Below are 27114 nucleotides of genomic sequence, written 5' to 3' on the forward strand. Positions count from 1 at the left end.
ATGCCACACGGAGGAATGAATCAACCCATTACCAGATTTATGTTTAAATCCTCGTAAGCACCGTGTCAGCAAACCTGTGACAAATTCTTTGTCGGCCAACTTCCCAGTGGTTTCATGGGACCTTACCATCTCAAAAGGATGCCTCCACATATCTATTTAAATCTGGATTCATCCTAACACTAGGGGGAGACCAAAAGCCTTGGGACTCTTCCAACACAGGGAGAGGGAGGCGGGATCTATTGCCAAGGCACGCCGTCTCTGTGACTGGCCCAGACATTAGCCAGTGAAGTCCAGGATAGGGCGCGCCGGTGCCCCGCCCCCTTGAGCGCCCTGCGGCCCCCGAGGCACCCTCTGGCCTGATCTCGGCGGCGACGGCCCGGGCGGACGGCTCCCTGTGCGCAGGCGCGGAGCCTGGACCTCGCTGCACCCCCCCATCGCTTCGGGGAGTCGCACCTACGGCGTCCGCTGCTGGCGCGTCAGTACTCTCCCGCTCGTCCGCCCTCCCGAGTCCTCCCAGCGCCCTACGCGCCGGGATGGCGGAGCTGCGGCCTAGCGGTGCCCCCGGCCCCACCGCGCCCCCGGCCCCTGGCCCTACTGCCCCGCCGGCCTTCGCCTCGCTCTTTCCCCCGGGACTGCACGCCATCTACGGAGAGTGCCGCCGCCTTTACCCTGACCAGCCGAATCCTCTCCAGGTTACAGCTATCGTCAAATACTGGTATGTCCTGGGCCGCGGGGAGACCGACGCGGCCGGCTGGGAAGAGTTTAAGCACCGGGGGCGAAGTAATTTGCGGGGGAGGACAAGGAGAATGATTAAAACCCTTGGAAGGAGGGCTTCCTGCTGCGAGGAAAGGAGTTAAGGCTCAAGTTGGGAATGGGGATAAAGGGGTTAACGGAGTCTGTGGGTATCGAAGGATTAAGAGGGGGCGTTGAAGGGTTAACTGGGATTAGGAGAATCGAGTGAACTGGGGGGGTGTGTAGGAGCTAAGCGAGGATCGATAGGAGAGAGGGAACTGTAAACGTGGTGAAAGGAGGGGGCGCCTGCAGGGGGTCGTTAGTGGGCGAGGGGACGCTAGAGGGGGAGGCGAGGCGGGGCCTGGGGAGCATTTGAGAGGGCTTTGGAGGAGCGCGGCTGGAGGAGCTCCGAGGGCAGGAGACAGCTCTGTGTAGGGGCGGGTCTGGGGACCCGGGCTCCACTGTGGGTTAGGAGGGGAGCAAGTTGTGAGAGTGGTGCTTGCGATGAGGAGGTCACCTTTTGATATTCTTAATGAGCTCAGACATCATATCAGTGCACTGCTTTTGTGTTTAAGCTTCACGAAACAACTTTTCCTGATAAGCTTTCTGCTTGCCCTGCACAGTTCTCTTCATGCAGAACTTCCTCTAGTTCTGCAGCTGCTTTGCTTTAGGACATTGGCTAGAACAGAGGCAGGGTCGGGGAGATCCATGGTTTAGCTGAGGATGGAAGGGGACCATAGTAAATGCTGAAGACCTGGGGACTTGGACAGGGTGGAAAGAAGGCAGTGAGATGTTGGGGAGCTTCCTGGCCACAAGCTTCAGGATTTAGGCAGCAGTTTCTCAGGGAAGCTGATAGTAACCCTTAAGTAGCTCTGTTAATGATTGGACCTGTTTACCTATGGGCTGCCCTTGGGATAGGAATGGTCTTCTCTAGTTTCCCATTCCTGTTTGCATCCTGTTTCTTCCTGCAGCCTCTGGGCAAAACTGGTGTGAGGACTGTGGAAAAGAGCTTTTCTTCATGGTCTTTCTGTACCAAAAGTTGAGGAATTGGTTGAATCTGTCCAGAACCACATTCTTGCAGGCACTGTGTTAGATGGCCCCCTTCATTGAGTCCTGAAAGACTGTTCAGACAGCTTCTTGGGGTGTGGCCAAAGGGGCAAGTGGGCCCAAAGCGGGGAAGTGAGTGGATGTCTTTGCTGGTTACCTCTCCCTTTAGGACGGAGTCTTTCTCCTCCAGGACAGTGTCTTACTTCCTCCAGAAATGGCAGAAGCTAGGCTCTGTAGGACTGAGACCAGTTCCCTGTGTAGATGGGAGCTTATGAAGAGGCTGGCAGCATGGAGGGCCTGGGGACCAGCCACCTGCTCCTTAGGGAGCCTGCCTGTGTCTGGTAGCCAGGAGGAGGTGTAGTCAGTGGTACAGTTCTCTCAGACAAGCAAACTGTTCTTTGGTTGAAAGGAGTTTTTGAAGAGAACTTCTGAGTGAAAAGCAGCTCTTAATAACTTAATCCTCATTCTAATTACGCCTCTGTATTGAAGTATGTATGTATTGTTATGAACTCTGTTGGATCGTGTCATGAGAAAAGTGGGCCTGGCTTTGTCATGCTGTTTATTCAGGCCTCATTTGAGTGAAGGAGAAATTTCTACACAGACTTGGGCAACTGTTCTTGTCACCCAGTGGCCATGAAGGATAGAGTTGTGTGTAAAAGGTATTGAAGCACATGCAAAGGACTAAGCAACATTTTTTTTCTTTCTGCTGCAAGCTTGTTAAACCAGGCAGGACTTATCTTCAGAGATGGACTAACATGTAATAATGAATAAAGACAATTGTGCAGAACTCTGTGACATTAGAAGTGCTACCTAGATGCGGAAAAATTTAAGAGGGAACAGCCCTGCAACTAAGATTTGAAGGATTTTGCAGATGAAGATCCTGAAATTAATTGATCCATGTCCCTCACATTTGGGATTCCACAAGACCTATTCAGTTCTCATAGCAGGATGACTAACCAAGGCTTCCTGGGTCTAGCTGTGGTCAAGCGTACCTCCTTTTCTTGCCACAGAAGGGTGGCTCTTTGGCTAGTGGACCCTGGTCAGCAAGGACATGCTGGCTGAAAGCTAAGACTTATGTGAGCAGGGAGCAGAAGCAGAGGCAGGGTCTGTGCCCTGGGACCACACCACTCTTGCAGCTGCCTTGGGGAGTGAAGTCAGGTGTTCAGGGAATTAAGTGGAGGGATGCTCTGGGTCCTTGGATAACATCTTTTTCTAAGTGCAAAATATGAAAATTTTCTGCATACTCATTTGTTTCCCATCAGGTCTCTGGGTAAGTAAAGCAGACCTCTCTGTGCTTGGGGATGAGGTTCATTTGGTCTGACTCTTGGTCATTCTCTGTGTTTGGAGTTTTAAGGTAAAGCCTCTCTCCTTGGTGCAGTACTTCCTGGGAGACTTGGCCGGAAAGAGGGATGCAGTGGCGTGGCAGATGTAGCACGGTTGGTGGATGCGATTTTGCCTCTTGTTGCTGTGTGGACTGAGGGTGAAGGAGGGGCAGGACGAGGAATTTGCAGCAAGACACTGGAGCAGACGTGGAGCTTGTAGTCACTGCCATCTGTTCCTGGGCTCTGTAGCTATCCTGGGGTCCTTTCAGAGGTAGCTACCCTTCTCTTTCCTCCCTCCCCTGACAAGCTTTCCTAAATCCACCTGGTTGTGGGATTGGTCAAATGATTTGGCAAAATCAGAGTTAAGAAAAGACACGGATCTTGTTCCTTTTCCTAATCCACTCAGTTGAGATTCTAAGCTATTTGTAGTGACTTTCTTACAAGTTCTATAAATAATTTAGCATTTACTAACAGAGAATAAGGATTTTTACAAAAGCAAGTAATATCCTGGCAAAGAGGATGAGACCAGACTTAATGGTTTTTGGTTTAGTTTTAGTTTTAATTTATTTTAGAGAGAAAGAGGAAGGGAGAGAGACAGACAAACATCGATTTGTTGTTCCACTTTTTTATGCATTCATTGGTTGCTGCTTCTATGTCCCATGACCGGCGTATGGAGATGATGCTCTAACAACTGAGCTACCTGGCCAGGGCCCTTCTGGTTTTAAATAGTGTTTTAATTGCATAGTGCTGGCATGCTTGCTGGGATCACACATAACATGGCTTTTATTTGTTGTTAATGTTCCTTGGGCATATGATCCCAATTGCAGAGTGCACTCCATCAATGTCCCAGGGGCAGCAAAGTTTCTGCAATCTGTGGAGCAGTCAGATGTACCAGGCAGCACAAATGCAGTGTTTGTGGGCTAAATGCAGACTTCCTTCCACTGATGGTTTCCATTCCGTCTGTTTCTCAAGTCTACCAGTTTTCCTATCCATTCTGAAGAAAAGCAGGATTTTTTTTTTTTAAGAGCACTGATTACTAAAGGGAATCCTTACTGAATTAAATCCTCAGAGTGAGATAATGACTGAATCTCTTCCTCAACTCCCTCTGTGTTGGAATTATGGGGGAAATTTAACGTGATCCTCAGAGGCTCCAAATAATTTAATGTTCCAACTCTGCCTTTGAGACGGTGGTCTCCTGGGGTCATCTTCCAGAGCTCAGCCTGGCTTCTACTGTAGTTATGTATCTTTATCTGTGCAGAGCTGAGCTAGCCTAAGTTTGGCCTTTGTCACTTGCATAATGAAAGACCAACTTTATTTAGTCTGTGGGGTAAGGGCATGGGTCTGGAGGCATTGGGTTTAGAACAAACTGTAATTAACACAGGACACTGTATACATAGTCTTTCAGGAATTAATTATCTAAGAGGCAAGAGTGGAGCTGAGCCTCTGCTTCCAGGAACAGTGCGCATCGGGGATACTCAGGATGGTCTTTCAACAGAGGCCAATTGGATTGACTGATGCACCTCTTGCCTGGAAGCATGAAATGTTTACAGGCACTGTGGAACAGAGATAATCCCTGCCATCCTCAGTTGGGATTGGTAATTTGAAACAGGAGGGAGCATATGGGGCAACCATCAGTCTTTTATTTCTAAAAGAGGTCTTGCCTGTTGGGGATAGGAAGAAAGAAGTCTGCTGTGCCTGTGGAGTTGAGCAGCCTCTAACCACCCAGCCCTTGGTCTTATCCCAGAGAAGTGTGGCCTCCCTTTACTTATCCTTTACCCTAGGTTCCTCCAGTTTGGTGCCCTTTAGGTTTGTAAGGGAGAGCCCTTTAGCTTCACACTGTCTGCTTTCAGGCTCACACTGACACCCCCGTGCTTGTCTTTTGCAGGTTGGGCGGCCCAGACCCCTTGGACTATGTTAGCATGTACAGGAACGTGGGGAGCTCTTCTGCCAACATCCCTGAACACTGGCATTACATCAGCTTCGGCCTGAGCGATCTCTATGGTGACAACAGAGTCCATGAGTGAGTGTGTGCCATTTGTCCCCCCAGCCCTTCACCTACCTGTTCCTTAGCCTTGAGCCTTTTTTTCTGAGGCTTTTCCTGAGCAGGTGTGATGTGGGTTGGCACTTCTCAGGTGGAACCTCTGGGTTTCTGTCCTCTGCCTGTGTGTACTTTTGCCAGTGTGGTCCAGGTCAGCAGTACCTGAGCTTTGCTTATCTGGTGCAGGAAAGTGTCAATGATGAGCAAGAGTTCTAAAACTCAGATTTTTCTAAGCTTGCTTTTGTGTTTGAGCTCAGAGGACAGGCAGCATAGCTCTGACCCAGAACTTGTGTGGATGGCTTTTAATTTTCTTTCTTTTTTTCCTGCTAGCTTATTGTGAAAAATTTTATACATGAAGCAAAGTTGAAAGGGTTTTATAGTGAACACTTATATATCCACTACCTAGATTTTGCCATTAACATTTTTAAAGTATATTTTATTGATTATGCTGTTACAGCTGTCCCAGTATTTTTTTCCCCTTTGCTCCCCTCCACCCAGTACTGCCCCCCTTCCCTCCAGCAATCCCACCTCCCTTAGTTCATGCCCATGGATCATGCATATTAGTTCCTTGTCTTCACTCTTTCCTATATTATTCTTAACTTCCCCCTATCTATTTTCTACCAACCAACCAATTATACTTCTTAATCCCTGCACCATTTCCCCATTTCTTCCCCTCCTACTCCCAGCTGATAACCATGCAAGTGATCCCCATACCTATGATTCTGTTCCTATTCTGGTTTGCTTAGTTAGATTTTGTTTTTATTTTTTAGATTCAGTTGTTGATAGTTGTGAGTTTAACATTTTACTTTACTTACATTATCATGAATATATCCATCTCTATATCCATCTCTTATCCCTCTGTCCATTTTAATTACTTTCTTATAACATGCAGTTATCTGTGCTCAGATTAGCCACAGTACATTTTTTTATCCTGGTCTTTCTTCCGTTTGCTGCCTTGTATAATTCTAAATCCTACTTGCCTCCCCTATTTCTCTCTATAACAACCAAATTTAAACAGATTTTAATATTAAGTTAAACATAATCAACTTAAGCCCTGGCCAGGTAACTCAGTTGGTTAGAGCGTTGTTCTAAAACACCAAGGATGCAGGTTCAACCCCAAGTCAGGGCACATACAAGAATCAGCCAATGAATGCATAAATAAGTGGAACAGCAAATCAATCAATTTGATGTTTCTTTCTCTCTTTCACTCAAATCAGTAAATTAAAAAAAATTAACTTAGTAATAAATTAGTTAAAACAATAGCAGCAATAATAATAATAAAAGCTAACATTTATTGAGCATTGATTATGAGCCATGTGTTCTTCTAATCACTATATGTACCGTATTTTTCGCTCCATAAGACGCACTTTCCCCCCTCCCCAAAAGTGGGGGGAAATGTCTGTGCATCTTATGGAGTGGATATTACATCACAGACCATGATGTATATTACCTGACCTGTCAACAGTGCTGACAGCTGTTAGAAGAGGAAGCGGTGGGCCCATGTGAAATCCCTGGGGACGCTTAAATGTCCCACTTTACTGCTGAATCTCAGGGCGTCTGGTCAGTATGAAGATAGCGAAGAAAGTGTTATCAGTGATTGTGAGCAACTGAGTTTCATAAATTCTGACACTAGTGATGATGAATTCTTGGGGTTCCCAGAAAACTAGAAGAGTACTTTAACCTTAAAGTCTCTCCTCATTTGTTAATGACAGTGATGATGGTTGTTCATACTGCTGTTGACTGCTGTTCACTTTACATGATTGAAATGTTATTCTGTTATATTTCATTAAATATTTTAGCACACCATTTGGTTCAGAATATTTTTTTTCTTGTTTTCCTCCTCTAAACCTAGGTGCGTCTTATGGTCAGGTGCGTCTTATGGTGTGAAAAATACAGTGTATATATATTAACTAATTTTATTTTCATCACAACTGTATAATGCTGGCGTAGGTACTACTATTTGCCCCATTTTATAGATGAGGAAACTGAGACACAAAAAGACTTTATAACTTGCTTAAGGTCACACAGTGTGGAAGTGATGGAGCCAGGATTCTAACACAGGCAGTCTGGCTTCAGAGTGCATGCTCTTATGACTGTGCTATATTTCCTCTTAAACAATTATATCACCTACTCTAATAAGCTACTCTCTGTAATAAAAAAAAAAAAACATTTTATTTCCATCTATACTCTTTAAGGGAGGGATTCTTTAAATGCCGTCTTTCCTCTCCCTCATTAGCATGATTAATTAAGAGCTGATTATTTCTATTATATCCTCATTTTTTGCTTTTTATACTTTTTTTTCCCCCTCTTACACCATCTTTTTAGTATCTTGGTCGTGGTGGCTGCTTAGTGTGTATAGGTTGAAAGAATAGCAAGGTTCTTCCTGCCCTATCTCAGCATAAGAGGCTGATTCTGGAGCTAATAATAATATGATGATGAAGAAGATGGCAGAAGTCTTTTTTTTCTTTTTTTTGCTTTGTTTTACTTCTTACTATCTCCCATATCATTTTATCTAATGCTTTATAATTTTATCAGGTTCTTTTGTTATTTCCATTTTCTAGATAAAGAAAGTGAGTCCCTTGAAGGGGTTAAATGATTTGATTGCCTAAAGTCACACATCTAGATTGTAAAAGTTATGATTGAATTCAGCTTTCTGAGTCCAAAGTCTGAGCTTTTTTAACCATTGGACTATACCACCTTTCTGATGCCCAACCCAACTTTCTCTTTTCTCTCCTTAAGCTCAGAGGCCCAGGCCCCATCTCCTCACTGATTAAGTCAGGAGCAGTGCCAGGGTCTGCCTTTGCAGCTTTCTAAATGGATCCATTGCAATGTCAGCAGAAGGCTTTGGGAACAAGGAATTAATCCTGCTGAACAGGGACCTTGCATTACCGTATTAATAATGGAGATAGAATAGCAAACAGATACAGGGAGTAAAAGGACTGTGCAGGACTTAAATTTATACTCTTAATAAGAACTTGCAGAGGGTATCTAGTGCAGCTAGCCTGTACCTTTTTGTTGACAGATTTATAATAGTTAAAACAATACCATTTCCTGTGTGGCTTAAAGATTTTTATAGACTACCTGCTTATCAGGTAGGATTTCAAGGCCCAAAATGACATAAAGAACGTAATTGAGAAAGCTTCATATTTCAGAAGGGACAACCTCAATTTGAAAGAGGATGTTCCTTACTGTTTTTCCTAATTTAACAGTAACCTTGTACATATGTGTCATTTCTATTTCTAAAGCACTTATGATAGTAATGAGACCTTCATTGGGCTTTTACCTTGCTTCTCAAACCTAGTGTTTTCTGGTATTATATCCTATCACTAGAACGACATGGTAGAATGTTCTCGGAAATTTACCCAGTTCTTGTATATATTGCAGAAGTTAAAAGTACCTTTGTGATTGGCCTTGCGCTGGTGTGACTGGTCACTTCTCAATCCTGGTAAGTTTCCTAAAGAAAAGTGTGCTTTTCCAAGCATTTCATGTGGCAAGGCCTCTTGGAAACAGATGCATGGATTCTTATTTAAGCTAGTGCTCTAAGCTGAGGTCAGAAAGGTGAGTGTTCTACCTTCCAGCATAAGTGCTAAGAGGTGTTAAATGGGAATTAAAGCAAGTGAATTTCTGGCAACATTCTTCTTCCACTGTCTTTTGTCTTCTCATTCAGTGAAAAAGGACAAAAGCATTCATTCATTTATTCAGCATACATTCATCAAGCATCTATTTGTACTAGACACAGAACATCATATTAGGTATGTTGGGAATAAAATGCCAAGATATACAGGTAATTCCTGTCTTGAGCTCATGTTCTTGAGGGGAAGTAAACTTTAAGAGGTGGTTATGGTACTGAATAATCAGTACCTTAATCCATGGATGTAGAGCATACTCAGGGAGAAGAGTGGAGCCAGTGACTGTTTGTGAGGCTGCTGGATCTGAAGAAGCTCCAGGGAGGAGGTGAAGTTTGAGAGGAATCTTGTAGGAAGGAGCTGGGGTGAGATTGCAGCCTGACACTTCAGTGCACCAGCGTTGCACTTTGAGGACTGAGAGAGGCTTTAAAAATCTTCTAGCCCAGTGTTCCTAAAACTTCTGGTGCTGCCAATATGTTTGCCACCTATATATGGTATGTTATCTACCTTATGTTCTTTCTAACCCTCCTTTTAAAAACTGATATAAACAAATTTTTTAAAGCTAAATCACTGTCATATATGGAAACCAGTATCACTTGTGATAATTTAAAGGTAATTATGAAAATAAACACAGTAATAACAAAGCAATGTTATTAAATTCTAGCTTATCACTGTGGTCTGTCACAGGTTCTAAGCCTGAGGCCACCTTTTCTTTGTTGAAGAGATTAGCAAGAAGTCTGAGAGAGGTGTTAAAAAGATGTATGAATGCCAGATAGAACCTGACCCTAGATAAGATTAGAAAAACTGAAAGAGAATTGAAAAGGGAACTTTTTTTAAAAGTATGATTCAGAATTATCTGTTGTCACAGATAAATAGGAAACACTGACCTAGCCCATCCCCCTTAATTGTACAGTTGAGGGAAGTCCAGCAGCCCCCAAAGGCCATAGCGAAAGTTAATGAGAGCAGCAGGATATCCTCGCATCCCCCCTCTTCTATGCTCTGAGTCATGATTTGGGAGATAAGAATGTATGGGCATTGTTTGTCTTTAAGATGGCAATATAAGCAAACTTTTTTTTAGTTTTTATTATATTCCATGTTACTGCTACATTCTTAATACAAAATTGTCATTTTATGTTACCCTCATAGTAATTTTATAACATAAAGAATTCATACTATCTCTTGCTATAGATACAGAAATTTAGACTTAGAGAACTTACTGCACAGGTGACAAATCAGAAGCCAGGTCTAGTGACCCCAAAGCCTATATTTTTAGCCACTGTGCGATATTGCCTTTCCATTTTAATTGGTCAACAGCATTTATTAAATGTCTACTGGGTACCTCCTCTCATTAAGCTCTCCTCCTCACAGCTTGTTGAGGATAGGGACAAGCAGAAGCCCAAGGGTACCCTGCATTTCTTCTTGCTCCTAGAAGGCTTGCTTTGGGGGCAGGAGGGGAGCCCCATCCTCGTAGCCCTAAACAGGGTGAAAAGTAAACTGATTGGATGAGCCCTTGGGATGGCCGGTTCCATCCAAGTTTTTTTCCTATTTACATTCACCAAAGGAAATAGGACAAGAGAGCACTTGTTTGGATTAAAAGGTTCTTAAGAGGCTGTTTCTGAAGTTGGAGAGATAAGTTTCAGCTCGGGTACCATCGGGGACAGTGGAGTGCTTTTCTAGGGACCCTAAGGCTACTCCCAACTGACTTCAGCAGCAGAGACTGTCCTGTTGCTCTTGACTGGGCTTGGGGGGTATGAGACAGCTGAGCCTCAGCCGCCAAATGCTTGTCAGAAGCCTGCAGTTCTGGCTCTTTCCTTTGTGGCCAGACAGCTGTAGACTGGAATGTAGAGATTTGGGAGGTTATGCAAGAGGTGGCTTTCTGTGAGGATTTTGGGTTGCACCTGCTACTGCCAGCAGCCCTGGCAGGACCCAAGCTACAGGGGTCGGGGATGGGGGAGGGGGGAGGGCCGGTAATCATGGTGCATGGGCTGGCTAGGCTAGGTTTAGAGTGTTTGTGATCTCAGGCAGACTTCCCTGAGGCAGACTTCCCTGGGCAGGTTATCTGCTGGACATGCCCGGCTGGTTCCAAAGACAGCCTCTGTGTGGTGTTGGCCCAAAGACTGGGAGCTCTGTGGGGTAGAGCCCACACCACCTCTGCAGTCAGGGTGATGTGCCCCCCGCCCCCAACCTGCCCCACAAACGCCGGCTTCTCAGCAGGTATGTCCATGGGGTTTGGAGTTGTTCTTGTCTCCCTTGGGGTCTGGAACTACTGATGACTGGTTTTCTGTGGCTGCCTCCACTGGGTTGGTGGAGAATCTCCTTTTCCCTTCGGGTCTCTCTCAGCTGGGCTCTGCACCAAATGAGTTATTTATTGAAACACTGGATGCAGATAAACTTTTCCACTTGTTGTTTTGTGTGGTCTTGGACCCCTCCAGATGGGAAATGCTAATTTGCCCTCTTCAAAGCTTAGTTTGCAGGAACTTTTTGTGCCACTTCATCCCCTGGGCTTTCCCGTAGAAACTCTGGCCATAACACACCTGTCCTGGGAGCAGGTTCCCCCTCTGGCTGGGTGGGTTGCTTTCATCCCAGTGCTGTCTATAGGCTAACAACTGGGATGCCTCTGTAAGCCACACGCACAGATGGCAAATCCCCGCCCTGCCCCTGGCTGGGCACAGCAGGCCGAGGAAGTGCTGTGTAGGCTCATAGGAGGGCAGGCCTCCCTGAAGCTTTGCTTCCACTGCTGTTCATCTCAGAGGTGTTTAGTTTCAGGATGCCTGTTGGTGTGCTGTGGTGACTGCTCTCTGCTAAGGGAAGAGGGTTGGGGCTACCTAGAAAGAGTGGGGTACCCTTGGTTTCAGCCCAGGACAGGAATAGGGGCCTGCAGCAGGGCTAGAGCCCTTTCAGAAGCTGAAACCACCACTCTGGGTTGGATTTCAGGCCCCAGAGCTCTGAATTTTGAAATGGTGAGCATTCCTTTTCTTTTGTAACCACAGGAACACCTAAGGCATTGTGGGCTCCCAGCAGGTCTGTGTGGGGATGTGGTTTCATCTCTTATAAAGCACTTCATCTGCAATGTGGATTAGCTGTTCCACTGTAGGGTAGGGATTCCAAACTGTTCAATGATAGTTGGGAGAAGGTTCCTTGATTGGGCCCAGTCACTTTTAAAAAGTCCGAGAGGAGATGATTAGTAGGCTTATTTTGGTGACTACTTTGTAAGGTATATAAATGTTGAAAGACTGTTGTGCTACTAAAACTAATTTAATACTATATGTCAATTATTTTTTAAAAGAGGTCCAAGAGGCCTGACTGTTGGGCAGTGACTGTCATGTCAGATTGGCGCCCTGGGCTGGTGAGCACTGGGAGATTTCCTTTCCTTCCTGCAGAGAGAGGCAGACTCGGAAGCCTTTATGGGTTTGACTAGATCAGGTCTCTCAGTCCTAGGAGTCTTCCCTGTTCAGCCCATCCTTCTAAACCCCCGACTTTCACACCATGGCTTTTTCCATATTGACATTTTCCAAATGGTCTTTTACTGCTGCACACACCTTTGCAGCTCACTGATCTGCCTGTCGCGAGCTCTCCTGCACAGAGCACCGGGCTCTGCAGCACACCCCACCAGCAAAGCTCTGTCAGGTCCCCGATACCAGCAGAACATTAGAGAAGATTGGGGTTAGGGGACAATGAGAAATCATTCCTGACTCCTGTCCTTGAAAAATGCAACATCTGAAATGGCAGAGTTCCTGGGAAAGAAGATAGGATTGGGGCTGGGAACAGCTTTTGGCTTTATCTGACTTCCGTGGCTTTGAAGCTGTCTCCTCACCCTGTGATCTTCAGTGCTTCAAGAGACTTTTAACAACATGAGCCCAAGCATGTCTCCTTTAGGCTTGACATTCCAGTCAAAGGCTTGTTCAGAAAAAGGAACCTCTACTGTAACAACATAATCAATAAAATATACTTTAAAAAAAAAAAAAAAAGAGACTTTTAAAAATGTAATAATAATTGCAAACACTTATAGCTCTTACTGTGTGCAAGCACTCTTCTAAGTGCTTTTATATAAACTCGTTTAATCCTCACAACAGCTCTATGGGGTGGGGGTCATCAGTCTTATTTTACAAGGAAACTGAGGCACAGAGCTGTTGAGGAACTTGCGTACCTAGTTAGTGAATGCTGGAGCTGGGCTATTTAAACCCAGGCAGTCCTGCTCCAGCAGTCCTTCTCCAGCAATCCTTAGCCTTCCCTTCCTCTGCCTGTGTGCAAAGAGTGGGCTGGAGCTGGAGACCACTAAGTTCAAAGATATCTTGGATTAATGGAGTGTGACTAGTTATGCAGGAAGTACTCTGTAGGGGAAATGTGAGCTGGATGTTGAAGGAACTTTGTAGAGAAGGAAGAGCCCTGCTGATAAGAGGGTAGAAATGGAGAGTAGGTGACAGAATCCTGTGTCATCTCTTAAGTCAAGGCCAGGAAAGTCTGCAACTCTTAAAGAACAAAGGTGGTGCTTCCTGCTTAGATGTCAAGTTCACATGGTCATGCTTCTTGTGTGGTCATTGTGCTTTGTGTGAGGCCCCAAGAGCGTGACTTGACCAGGATCATTGTCTCTGGGGAGAGGGTGTAGAAATGAGGGCCACTTAGCATGGAGTACCCACACCATCCAGCTGAGGTGTCTGAACTGCCAATCTGTGGAGGATTTTCGTGCTGATAAAAAGATGTCTTGTCACCCTGCAGAGGATATTTTTTTCTTCTGTCATTTAATGCAGATTTTCATATCATTTAAAAAAAAAAGTTTCTGTAATGGTTTTAAAAATTAGTAGACTATTTTGAAAGCAATTTTAGGTTTACAGAAAATTGAACAGGTAGTATAAAGAGTTCCTATATACCCTTTCTCTTCTCTGCTTATAGTTTCCCTTATTATTAATATCTTGCTTTGTGTGGTACATTTGTTACAATTGATGAACCAGTACTGATACATTTTTATTAACTAATGTCCCTACATTAGCGTTCGCTTTTTGTGTTATGCATTTTTATGGGTTTTGGCAAATACATATTTTGTACTTCCCATTACAGTGTCGTACAGAGTAGTGTCACTGCCCTGAAAATGCCCTGTGCTTTGCTTATTCACCCTTTCCTCCCTCTTCCCAAACCCCAGGAATCCACTGATTGTTTTACTGTCTCTTTAGTTTTGCCTTTCCCAAAATATCATACAGTTGGAATCATATAGAAAGTAGCCTTTTCAGACCGACTTCTCTCACTAAGCAATATGCATTTAAAGTTTCTCCATGTCGTGGGGGCTTGATAGCTCATTTTATCACTGAATAATAGCCCATTGTATAATGTACTATAGTTTATCCATTCACTTATTGAGGGATATCTTGATTAGTTCCAGTTTTTAGCAGTTTTGAATAAAGCTGTCATAAACATTCATGTGGACATAGTTTTCAACTCATTAGGGCTAAATTGCTTGGTCATGTGATAAGATTATGTCTAGCTTTGTAAGAAACCGCCAAACTGTCTTCAGAAGTGACTGTACCATTTGTATTCCTACCAGCAATGAATGAGTTCCTCTCATTCTGTGTCCTTACCAGCATTTGATATTGTCAGTTTTTGGATTTTAGCCATTCTAATAGGGGTGGAGTGATATCTCATTGCTGTATTAATTTCCAGTTTGCTAATGACATGAGATGTTGAACATCTTCTCATATGCTTATCTGCTGTCTGTATCTATTCTTTGGTGACATATCTTTGTTTTTGTTTCTCTCCTCCTTCCACACCCACTCCACCCCTCACCACATATACTTCTTTTTCTCACATCATGAACTTAGACAGTGGGACTAATTATGTTTTCTGGCATTTTCCTTTTGGTCACTTTTCAAGCCATTATGTGAGTAAGTTCCTCTTGAGTAGGTGCTAGGTCCACATCTGAATTCCTTTGTCTTTGTCGGTTTTATTTATTTTTTAATTTTTAATTATTTCTTTTTTTTAATTCTATTGATTATGCTGTTACAGTTGTCCCAATTTTTTTCCCCTTTGCTCCTCTCCAGCCACTTCCCTCCTTCTCTCCAGCAGTCCCATCCACTTAGTTCATGTCCATGGGTCATACCTGTATGTTCTTTGGCTTCTCCCTTTCCTATACTATTCTTAACTTCCCCCTGTCTATTTTGTACCCACCAATTGTGCTTCTAAATCCCTGCACCTTTTCCCCCTTTCTCCTCCTCCCCTCTCTCAGCTGGCAACCCTCCAAATGATCCCCATACCTATGATTCTTTTCCTTTTCTGGTGGTTTGCTTAGTTTGTTTTTGTTTTTATTTTTTAGATTCTGTTGTTGATAGCTGTGAGTTGTCATTTTAATGTTCTTAGTTTTGATCTTTTTCTTAAATCAGTCCCTTTAACATTTCATGTAATAATGGCTTGGTGATGATGAACTCCTTTAGCTCCACCTTGTCTGGGAAGCACTATCTGCCCTTCCATTCTAAATGATAGCTTTGCTAGATGGCATAATCTTGGTTGTAGGTCCTTGCTTTTCATCACTTTGAATACTTCTTGCCAGTCCCTTCTTGTCTGCAAAGTTTCTTTTGAGAAATCAGCTGATAGTCTTATAGGCACCCCTTGTAGGTAACTCTCTGCTTTTGTCTTGCAGCTTTTAAGATTCTCTTTATCTTTAACCTTTAGCATTTTAATTATGATGGGTCTTGGTGTTGTCCTCTTTGGGTCTAGATTGTTCGGGATTCTATGTGCTTCCTGGACTTGTATATCTATTTTCTTCACCAAATTTTGGGAGTTTTCCTTCATTATTCTTTCACATAGTTTTCAATTTCTTGCTCTTCCTCTTCTCCTTCTGGCATTCCTATGATTTGGATATTGGCACGTTTATAGTTGACCCAGAGCTTCCTAAACCTCTCCTCATTTTTTTCAATTCTTGTTTCTTCATTCTGTACTGGTTTACTATTTATTTCTTCCTATATTCCAAATTGTTGATTTGAACACTGGCTTCCTTCCCTTCACCATTGGTTTCATGTGGCTTTTCCTTCATTTCACTTAGCCTGTCCTTCATTTATTCCCTTATGCATTTGTCATACTCAAGCATGTCTGTCAAGTCAACCAGTGTTTTGAACTCTGCATCTGTTAGGTTGGCTATCTCCTTATCACTTAGTTCTCCCACTGGAAGCTTGATCTGCTAACTCTTTTGGACCATACTTCTGTGTCTCCTCAGCTTGACAGCCTCCTGTGTTTACCTCTGTGTCTTAAGTAGAGCTGTGGCATCTGTTATGTTGTAAGGTGCTGAGTCTTAGGTATTCATCAGGATGGGCCACCTATTTCACCACATTGTGGTGCTATCTGTTGGGGAGGGGTCTGAGAGGGAACAATATTGCTTACTCAGCACTCACCCCCTTTTCAGGCACTTCTCCTTCTTCCTCTATGGGACTGGTATCCCTCTAGCTGTTGGCCTGGTTGTGATTCCCAGAATGGGTGGGTTTGCAGATGTTCTAGGACCATGGGGGCCCTCTAAACAAATGGACTCTGCTGAGAGTATGACAATTTATTCTGCTACCCCAGCCCCCACTGGTTTTCACAGTCAGAAGCGTGCTAGAACCATGAGCTGCGTGGTCTGGTCTGTGACTGGAATCCCTCCCCATGTGTCCCTCCTGACTTAGTGTGTGACTGCGCTTTCTGCTGGATGGCCACAGCCACTGCCTTGCTACCGTTGCTGCCACCACAGCTGCCACACTGCATCCTCTCCTCCCCTTCTCTGCCCCTCCTAGCTGTTTGGATAAGTATTGCTTCTTGTATCTTTGTTTGTTGGACTTCCATGCAGTTCAGTTTTCTGGTAGTTCTGGCTGTTTTTAGTTTTGAGGTAGTTGTATTTCTTCTTATTGTTGTGGAGGGTGGCGAAGCATGTCTACCTATGTTTCCATCTTGGCCGGTCTCTGTTGGTTTTAACTGTGGCTGACTCATGAGTTCTCTACCTTCTTTTCCCAAACAATGATATCTTCTATAAAGTCTGTAGCTGGTCCTGAGGTTTACAACCTCATTTCCAAGGTTCATGATTGACTGTGTTCTCCAGTACAGACTATAGAAGACTGGTGTGCAAACTTGTCGACTGCAGACCCTAGGAAGCTTAACCTTGTATTAGATGAGAAGTGAGTGCATCAGGCTCCTTGAGGTCCCAGTCAGACTTCAAGCTCTCTCTCTTGGTTGAATCCAGTCAGGAGGATTGTCCAAGATCCAAAACTTTCCTGGCCTGTACTTTTCCTGTTCTATCTATCCATCATTGTTGTCACTTTTTAGTTCTAAATTTGCTTTTCTTTTTTTTCATTTATAAAGACAATTGACCCATTTTACCAAAAATGTTGGAAATTAGAGAAGGATAAAAGAAAAAAATTATTCCTAATCCTATCATCTTTTGTTTGTGATCCTATATATGTCCTCATGATGATTTCTGTAAGCAGTTAATCATGGGTGCTGCTTTCCCAGGTGTGTGTGTAGGGCTTCTGTCTTGTGTGAGTCCCCTCATTTTGGGACTTAACATCTTCCAAAGCTTCCCTGCTATCTGGCTAACACTGTTTTCTAAATTCAGCTGGCTCGTGGCTGCTAGGGTTTCTAGATACGGGAAACAGCACATTTGTTTGGGAAGATGGTTCCTACTTATTGCCATGTTGCATTCACTACATCCATTTTTTTTTTTTTTTTTTTTTTTGCTGCTTGACTTTGCATAGAAGTGAAGAGCAATTTAGGTAGTGTCTGTACCGATTATACTGGCTGCCGACCTCCCACTTAATACCTTGATTGTTTAACCACAGATTACCATGTCTGTTAGTGATAGTCCCAAGGCTGTGTGTTGTTCCTGTTGTTCATTTTCCCTTAGAAAGGTGAGCAGTGTTTAGATTTGGTGATCATTGTCACCTGGAAGTGAACACCATGACTCTCCTAGTTTCTCCCTTTATTGGGTGTGTGGATACAGAAAATGTGAGACTGGACTTACAGAGAGCCCCAGGCTCCCAGTATCCAAGGTATACAGAAGGTTCACAGGTATAAGCACAGATGCCAAGATAGGGGTGAGATATTTTTCAGGCAATTGCCTGAAATAAATGGCTACCATTTAGAGCTTGTGAGCCTTTCTGCCATAAATAGGAATCAAATAATATACTCATACTGTATGTTTGCAGTAGGATCTGATCAATGGATCTAGGAAGAAGGGTGGCCCACTGCCCTCTCCTGGCACTGGGTCTACTGGATGTTGGGTGGTATACTTGGTTCCTATCCAGTGTTAATCACTGGCCTCTCTTTTTCATTTGGAGGGTCAGCCATTCATTCATTACAGAGATAGTAATTGTTGGGATAGTTTCTGGGCATGAGGTATATAGTAACGAATAGCATGCTCCTGTCCTGGACTTCATGGAGAGTCCAGTCTTTTTGGCTGAAGGGTCCTCTAACTAGAAAGCATTGTAGGGAGGTGGGCCTGATGCAGCTTCGGAGCCTTGGGTCACCATGCAGAACCTCCTTCTTTCCTGTAGTCCATGCCTAGAGGCCTGGTGGAGGGCCCTTTGCAAGCAGAAGTCCTGAGGCTCAGAACCAGAACCATGGTCAGGACTATGTCTGGGGCTAGGCCAGTTGCCCATTTGTCAGTGAGAAATACGGGTTTATAGGAGTTTCTCAGAGAAGCATGGTTCATTGGACTCCAGGCCCTTTAATAGAATGTTAGTAAAAGCTAATGACCTTCAAAGATTTCTTACCTTCCTACTCTCTCCTGTGTTATTCAGGCTTCTTGAGTTCTGGGTCATAGAGTCAGCTTTTCCACAAGAAGGTCAATCCAGGAGATGTTTTATTTTTCCAGTGCTGACCCTGAGGACACTTTGTGCCTTGCTCTGACCACCAGTTTCCCTTACTCTGATCTCAGGCTTTTCAACATGAGGTCAGGCACTCAGGAGCCATGCCTATGGGGAGGGGTAAGTACTAGAGAATGAGGCCTGCCCCAGGCTCCTGATCCCAGGGGGTCAGACTGGCTGGCTGTGCTTTCTGCCTGTGATGGATTTGACTCCTAAATGCTTCTGAAAAACTTGGTGGTCATTGGTAAAAACATAATAAAAATTGACAGATGACACTGTGGCTTGCCCTAACCCGTTCTCCTTCTTACTCCAGCTTTTCCAATATTTTGGGTCATAGACATGCTGGATTCCCGCCCTCTTAGAGCTAGTGTGGCAGTCTCTCATTCTTGTAGCCAGGAGTTTTGCCCATAGAAAGGGCCCAGAAGGAAGCCAGTAGCTGAGCAGGGACCCTTTGGCATTGGAGCTTTGTAGGAGCATTGCTGATGTGGGTCCCCTAGTTCTGTGCTAGCTTTGTGGCTGGGGGCAGTGTTCACAGCATCTCATGCATGTCACTTGTCTGCTCAGAACCATCCAGTGGCTTTCTGTGCAGTTGGTGCTCCTGGAAGTTATACAATGCTCTGGTCACTGAACCATGTGAAGATTGTAATTAGTGAAAATAGCTAGTACAAAGTCCCTGAGGTAGGAAGGAGTCCAAGGAACAGAAAGTGGGCCAGTAAAGTTTGGGGCTTGTAAGAGAGGAGAAGGTTGGGGCAAGACGAGGCTGGAGAGTTCGAAGGCAATGTAGAAAATGTGACATTGAACAAATTACTGTTGACTGAGGAGGGAAGCAAAGGGATGATGCAGTGTGGGGCAGGAGTGGGGCTTTAGGAAACTTGCAGCAGTGTGGGACCTCGGCACTGGTACAAAAGCAAGAGAACAGAATTGAGTGATGGTTTTATTTCCCTAAAAAGGAAACAGCAGCAGGAGTGGCTCAAAGGAAATGCCATTAAGATATTTGAATCTTTGATAGTGACTGAGAGGAAAGCTCATTGCTTTTTAATACTGTCTTATCTTGCTTGTCATTGAATGTCTCAGCCTGATTATCTTTTTGGACAGCAATGGGAATATTATTACCATTTCTCAGTTGCTCAGCTGTGACGTGATGGGCCGATGTACAGAACACACAAAAGTACAGCCCTTGGGGAACTGAGATGCTGAAAAGATTTGTTTCTTCCCATTACCTTCATTCAGATGTCTCAATCTGGGGCATTTGGCTTCCCAGAGGGTAGTAGGTAGACAAAAGGCCCTTGGGCAGAATGCCTTGCTCTTGGGTGTGCAGGAAGCCCCCAAGCTATACACCTGTGTACAGATGGTACCTCACTTCCCAATCAGACTCTGATCTTGCTGTCATTGGCCTAGCCTGTCCTTTTTATTTTTAAAAAGATATTTGTACAGATGCTGCTTTAAACCAAAGCCAAGAGTTGCAGCTGCCATAATGATGCTAAGAAACCCAGGCACCAAGCTCTTTGTTGGCCCAGAATTCCTAGAGAGTGCCATTCTGGCTTGAAATCCCTCAGGGGACTGACTGACCTTTCAGTTCTTTGGTGATGGTTGGGAATAGAGGGAAAAAGGTACAGTAGGTCTCCACTAGGGGAGAGTGAACTGTGAGTTTTCACCACCCTGCAGCGAAAGGGTCTGCTTCATGCTTTAGTTCAATTTTGTGTCCAGTCTGGGAAGCTCTTTGCCTACTGGGATGGAATTAAGCCACCTAAGTGTTGGGAGCCAGGTGAGTTTGTTGGCTGGATTCTCAGCTGAGTCAGTCTTGGGACCTACTATTTTTAAACTTGAGGAATGCTGTGGGAATATGGTCCTTGGCTCCCAGCAAGGGATCCCAAGAAATATCTACTTGAATGAGGCAAATGCATTCCCTGAATCTGGTTGGATGGCGTGTAGTAGAAAGAACATCTACTATTCACAGTTAAAACTCAAAGGTGACTGCCCTGGCTGGTGTGGCTCAGTGGACTGAGTGCTGGCCTGTGAACCAAAAGGTCACTGGTTTGATTCCCAGTCAGGGCACATGCCTGGGTTGCAGCCCAGGTCCCCAGTTGGGGGCGTGTGAGAGGCAACCAGTCGATGTTTCTCTCCTTCTCTTTCTCTGTTTCCCTCTCTCTGAAAATTAATAAACAAAAAAGAAAAGAAAACTCAAAGGTTGACTGCCCTGCACTCTAGCCTCACTGGAGTCCCAGCTTAGTGTGAGGGTGCAGAGTCTCAGCCGATAGGTTTCTTTCTTCTTTCTTCTTTTCCTTCCCTCCCTCCTTCCCTCCTTCCTTCATTCCCTCCTCCCCTCCTTCCTCGCTTCCTTCCCTCTTTTTTCTTTTAATTTAAAAAGTTTTTCCAATTACAGTTGACATTCAATATTATGTTAGTTTCAGGTGTACAGCATAGTGGTTAGACATTTATATAACTTACGGAATCATCCCCTTGATAAGTCTGGTACCCACCTGACACCATACATAGTTGTTATACTCTCTATGCTGAGCTTTACATCCCTGTGACTGTTTTGTAATGCCAATTTGTACTTCTTAATCTCCTCACTTTTTTCCCCACCCCAACCCCCTTACCACCTTTTTCTTCTTTTTAAAATATTATACAAAATGGAATAGCTGGAAGTTTAAAAAAATCTTAGCTATGTCAGAGTGTTGCCATATAAATATATTTCAAAATAATTTTACAAAGTTTTATACCTAGCATATAAGGACTTCTGTAGTTGCCAAACACCATTAAAAAACTGCTTATGAAGTGTCAGTAATTGTGAATTATTCAAAATAAAAACCCCATCTTTGCAGTTGTTTATTTAGTAATTGCTTACTGAATGCTGTTGTAATTGCTGTCACTCAAAGCGTGGTAACAGTCAGGAGTCATCTCAGGCCTGGTTCTGGGAGGAATTTACAGTCAGAAGCTTAGGCAAAGCTGAAAGCCCCGGGAAGCTCTTGAAGGACTGGGACTGATTAAGCTCCAGAGTCCAGAAGTAGGGAAGCTAATGGCATCTGCTGACGTTTTCAAAGAGAATTGATGAGTAGGAACTGTGTCTAGTGATCACCAACTAAACAAAAGGTGAATACTAGCTTCCATGTAGGGGTGCTTGCTGGGTGCTAGACACTGTGCCATGCCATTAAAAGCCTCCCAATCACCCTGTGAATTAAATATTCTTGTCCCAGTTTAACAGGTGGGGAAGCCGGTGCACATGGAAGTTAACTTGCCCAAGAATCAGTTAGAGAGTGGTAGAGCTGGGGTTTGTATTAGCTCTGGTGACCCCTACTGCCTCTATTCTTGCCATTGTTGCTAGACTCCTCTCTAATTTTAAGCAATTTCCACCCTAAGTCCACTCTGGGACCTACGAAGTGAGCAAAGAACCCAAGACTAAGAATCTCTGGCATCTATTATCCTCACTTCTCAGTTTCTCTGCACTACTGGCAAGCTCAGCACTCTGCCTAAGCACTTCAGCCCATACACAACCTTGGGTTGCCATTTACCTCCTTATCTCTTACCCTAAATCTTGTAAAACGTTGCCTCTTTTCTCAGATTTAGTCTAGTTAGTAAACATTTATTTAGCCTCAGTATGTACATGGCACCAATAGTCAGTCACTAGCTATTGAGCACTCACTAAGTGCCCAGCATCGTTCTGTGTTCAGTGTTTGTCACTTTGGAGGACTACAAAGGAAAAGAAGAATGGCAAGAGTCCACAGTATAATGTGAGAGACCCCTGCTTAAAATGTAGGGGAGATCACATGAAGTAGTACTGCATTAGAGAAAAAACAGTGCTCTAAGAAAAATGGTGTGGAAAAAGAGCATACTTTCACTTAAAGATGTGGTCATTAGAAGGCATTGACAAGACGACTTGGGAATGTAAGGCTGGACTAGAACAGTCTTCTAGGCCAAGGGGCCAGTAGCAGTCATAGCATGGGACAGGGAACATGTTTGGGGGATGGGGGTCAGCTGGGAGTCACAGCACAAGGTTGGTAATGGTGGGGGTGTAGTGGGACCTAAGGATGGAAAGGCAGGTCAATATCAGAAACACTGTCCAACAACTGTGGCCTGCCTCATTTTCCAGACCTGCCAGTTTGGTGACCCTACCCAAAAAGGGGGATAAAGTTAGTCACATATGATATTATGATACACATACACACACACAGAGCTAGATCCTACTGATAACACCTCCTTTCCTAAGTACTCACAAATCAACTTTTAAAATCTCTTATTATGGGACTCCTAAATGTGGAGTATTTGCGGGGGGGGGTGTGTGTGAAGCAATATACATAAAGATATGTGCCACAAGAGTGCAGCTTTAGAAGCAGCCTCATATCCAATGAGAAGCATGGTCACGTAAAATGGTCAAGAAACTCATATATGATTTTCCTGGTTTTGTAATAGATGATAGTTACACTCCTCTCATAATATGGAAAACAAATTCCAGTATGAATACATAATTTACCCACATTTGCAAACCAATTGATGAATTGATCAAATTTATTTATTTATTTATTTATATCCTCACCTGAGAACTTTTTTTTATGGCTTTTAGAGAGAGAGGAAGAGAGAGAAAGATCGATGTGTGAGAGAAACATCAGTGGGTTGTCTCCCATACGCACCCCAACTGGGGATCGAACCTGCAACCATTCAGTTACAGGATGATGCTCCAACCAACTGAGCCACACTGGCCAGGGCAGATTGATCAATTTTAAAATATTTGTTTTAGAGTCTTGTCCTAGGTGTTAGGTACCCCAGTAGCCGGTGTCAGATGCTCTAAATTGTGGCACATTCAAAAACCTAGAAGGAAAGAGTTGTGTAGTGACCTTCAGAGTGACCCTCCACAGTGACCTTTCATTGAGTGGCACAGTCAATTCCAGGCAATCTCTTAGGGAGAGAGCCTTAACCTCTCTGTCCTCTCTCCCTCTGATTTCCTGTCAGAGCTCCCACTGGCTGAACCCAGTTGCTAGCCAGAGGACTCAGGAGCCTACACAGGTCAGCCTTATAGGGAAGAGAACAAGGTGGATGTGTTGGTTTTCTTTGGCTGTGTAACAAATTACCAAACTGAGCAGCCTAGACTAGGAGTACAGGCATAGCTTAGCCAGGTCTTCTGCTCAGGGTCTCACAAGGCTGCAAGTACAGTGCCAGCTGTACCACATTCTATCAGAGGCTCTGCTGGGGAAGGATCTGTTACGGTTGTCCCAATTTTTTCCCCTTTGCTCCCCTCCGCCCAGTACACCCCTTCCCTCCAGTGGTCCCACCCCCTTCAAGGAAGCTTTTTTAAAGCAAGTAGCAAAGGTAGAGACTGCTAGCCAGATGTGGTCTTACATAACCTAACCATGGGAGTGCTATTCCATCACCTAGGGTGGTGTTCAAAGCAAGTCCCAGTTCCTGTCCTCATTCAGGGTGAGAGGATTCCACAAAGGCATGAACACCAGGAGGCAGGGATTGCGAGGGCCACCTCTGGATCTGTCTGCCACGATGGGGATGGCTCAGGAATCGCAAACAGAAGATATTCAGTTTAGGCACCCAGCTCAGAAAGGGTAGGTAACACCTGAGCCTTCCTGAAGATTAGCAGAGGGCAAAGAAAGAAGGAACATTTGGTGCAGCTCAGAGTTGAGGAAGTCATTGGTATGACCTGAGATCTGCCATTTCATTTGCTGGATCTGGTGCTTAGAACACGAGGCAGAGGAGGTGAGTGGGACGCAGTTCATTGTGAGAGTTGCTGAGCAGCCTAGGCTTTATCCCAAAGGTTCATGGGGTGGGCTTTGGAGGATTTTTAAGCAGGGAAGAGGCGTATTGTATTTCCATCAGAGAGAAGAATAGGCCAGGAGGCAGGAGATCAGTGTTGGCCATCCAACTGAGGGATGCAGGAGGCTCAGCCATGGTACGGGGGTGGAGAGGACAGATCTGAGAGCTGCTGAGGAGCGGGGAGGAGAGTTGGCAACTCAGTGACTGGACCGTATGGTGACTCCCAGGATTCTGACTTGGCTGTATTAGTTTTGTATTGCTGCTATAATAAATGACCACATATTTAGTGGCTTAAAACAACACACCTTTATTATCTTACACAGTTCTGGAGGTCAGAAGTCTGACATGGGTCTCATTGGGCTAAAGTCAGGGTATCAGCCAGACTGCATTCTGTTCTAGAGGCTCTAAGGGAGAATCAGTTTCCTTGCCTTTTCCATTTTCTCAAGGCCTCCCACATTCCTTGGCTCGTGCCCCTTCCTCCATCTCAAAAGCCAGCAAGGACAGGCCAGGTCCTCATATCACATCTCTCTGACCTACTCTTCTACCTCTCCTACTTTTAAGAACTTTGTAGTTAGAAGGGGCTCACCCAGACAATCCAGTATAATCTCCCCATCTCAAGAGCTTTAATTTGCTCAGTTGGTTGAAGCATCATTCTACATACCAGAAGTTGTGGGTTTGATTCCCGGTTGGGGCATGTATGGGAGGCAACCAATTGATGTTTCTGTCTCTCTATCTCTCTGTCTCTCTCCCCCTTCCACCTCCCCCCTTCTTCTCTCCCTCCCTTCCTCTTTCTCTAAAATGAATAAACATACCCGGGAGTGAGGATTAAAAAATAGTTTTTTGTTTATTTTTTTAAAGATCTTTATTTTAATCATATCTGCAAAGTCCCTTTTGCTATGAAGGTAACATATACAGGTTGCAGGGATTAGAATGTGGGCATTTGTATTGTTTCCAATATTTTCCAATTACAAATTCTTAGAAGTGGGATTACTGGGTCGAAAGTAAACACGTATATAATTTTGTTAGGCATAACTAACTTCCCCTCCAAAAAGGCTATACTAAGTTATATCCCCACTAACAACATTTGAGACTGCATCTTTTCCCGTAGCCTCACCAATAAATATGATATTATACTTTTAATTTTTGCCAATCTGATAGGCAGGATTGGTATCTCATTGTTTCTAATTTGTATTTAAGTCATACTTCTCTTATGAGTAAGGTTGAACATCTTGTTGTATGCATAAAGCGGATGTCTGTATCCATATATTTATAGTTTGTGATTTTTTTTTAACTATGGGTCTTTAGTTTTTTCCCCCACAATTTTAAAATACAGCTTTAGCCCTGACTGGTGTGACTCAGTTGGATGTCGTCCCACAAAGCAAAGGGTTGCCGGTTCAATTCCCAGTAAGGCCACGTGCCCAGGATCTAGATTTGGTGCCCCATCAGGGCGCATGTGAGAGGCAGCCAGTCGACGTTTCTCTCTCACATCAATGTTTCTATCCTCTTTCTCTCTCCCCTCTCTCTAAAAATGAATAAATAAAATGTTTTTTTAAAAAGCAGCTTTATTGAGATATAATTCACATACTATACAGTCCCCCACTTAAAGTGTACAATTTAGTGGTTTTTAGTATATTCATAGTTATGTAACCATCATCATAATTTAATTTCAGGACTTTTTCATTACCCTCAAAAGGAACCCCACCCCCATTAGCAGGCACTCCACATTTGTCACCAGTCTCCCAGCCCTAGGCAATTTAAAATCTACTTTGTCTCTATAGATTTGCCTATTCTGAACATTTTGTGTAATGAATATATAATTTATATATCACAATATATTCTTCATTATATCATATAAATGGAATCATATGATATATGGTCTTTTGTAACTGGCTTCTTCCACTTAATGTTAGTGATATAATGTTTACAGTGTTCCACTTTTTAAACATTTAATCCTCACAATAACTCTAAAATAGTTATTGTTGCTTATTATTATTCCCTTTTTATAGATGAGGAAACTGAGGCACAGGAAGTTAAATATGTTGCCTGAGGTCACACAGTAATAAGATGGGCTTTGGAGTCAGGCAGACCTCAAGTCTAAGTTTCATCACTTGCTTGCCATGTGATTTGTGGAATTTTACTAAACTCTTTCAAATTATTTTTGCATATATTAGTGAAATAGCTGAGTCATGGAGCTGTTGGAGGATTAAATGCTATGACATAGGAAAAGTGTTTAGTCCAAGGCCTCAAATTTAATAGGTGTCATAGTTTATCATAGTGGTTATTAATAATAGAACCAGATAAAGACCCACTTACTTGGTATAGTGGGCCTTGCCTCTCCTAGCATTTAGGTATATCTGAGATGCCAGGTTTTTTGTTTGTTTTTAAGATATAATTCACAAAGCATGAAATTCACCCATTTAAAACGTACAGTTTAGTATTTTTTAGTATATTCACAAGGTTGTGCAAACATCATCACTATTTAATTCCAGAACATTTCCATCACCCCCAAAAGAAACTCTGTGCCCATTAGCCGCCACTCCCCATTCTTTCCTCCCCCTGTTCCCTGTCTCTATGCATTTGTCTATTCTGGACATTCCATATAAATGGAATCACACCACATGTAGCTGTTTGTATCCGGCTTTATTCACTTAGCATAATGTTTTCAGGGTTCATCCCTGCTGTAGCCTGTGTCAACACATCATTCCTTTTTATTCCATTGTATGAATACACTATGTTTCGTTTACCCAATTAGCTATTGATGACAGTGGGTTGCTTCTACT

At 43.8% G+C, this 27114-nt stretch overlaps 1 protein-coding gene across 2 annotated transcripts in view; it reads left to right on the forward strand.

Annotated features, from left to right (window-relative positions):
* Positions 1-351: 351 nt before the first annotated feature.
* The window catches only part of SUFU (SUFU negative regulator of hedgehog signaling), a 98886-nt gene continuing 72123 nt past the window's right edge, over positions 352-27114 (forward strand). For both annotated transcript variants that reach the window (XM_090278509.1, XM_090278510.1), the window contains exons 1-2: positions 352-715; positions 4987-5121. In XM_090278509.1, coding sequence (XP_090134635.1) covers positions 534-715; positions 4987-5121 — 317 coding nt within the window. In that variant the 5' untranslated portion in view covers positions 352-533. The remainder of the gene's footprint in view (positions 716-4986; positions 5122-27114) is intronic.

Source organism: Furipterus horrens, unplaced genomic scaffold (assembly GCF_987537825.1).
Source record: "Furipterus horrens unplaced genomic scaffold, mFurHor1.1.pri manual_scaffold_5, whole genome shotgun sequence".
Taxonomy (NCBI): domain Eukaryota; kingdom Metazoa; phylum Chordata; class Mammalia; order Chiroptera; family Furipteridae; genus Furipterus; species Furipterus horrens.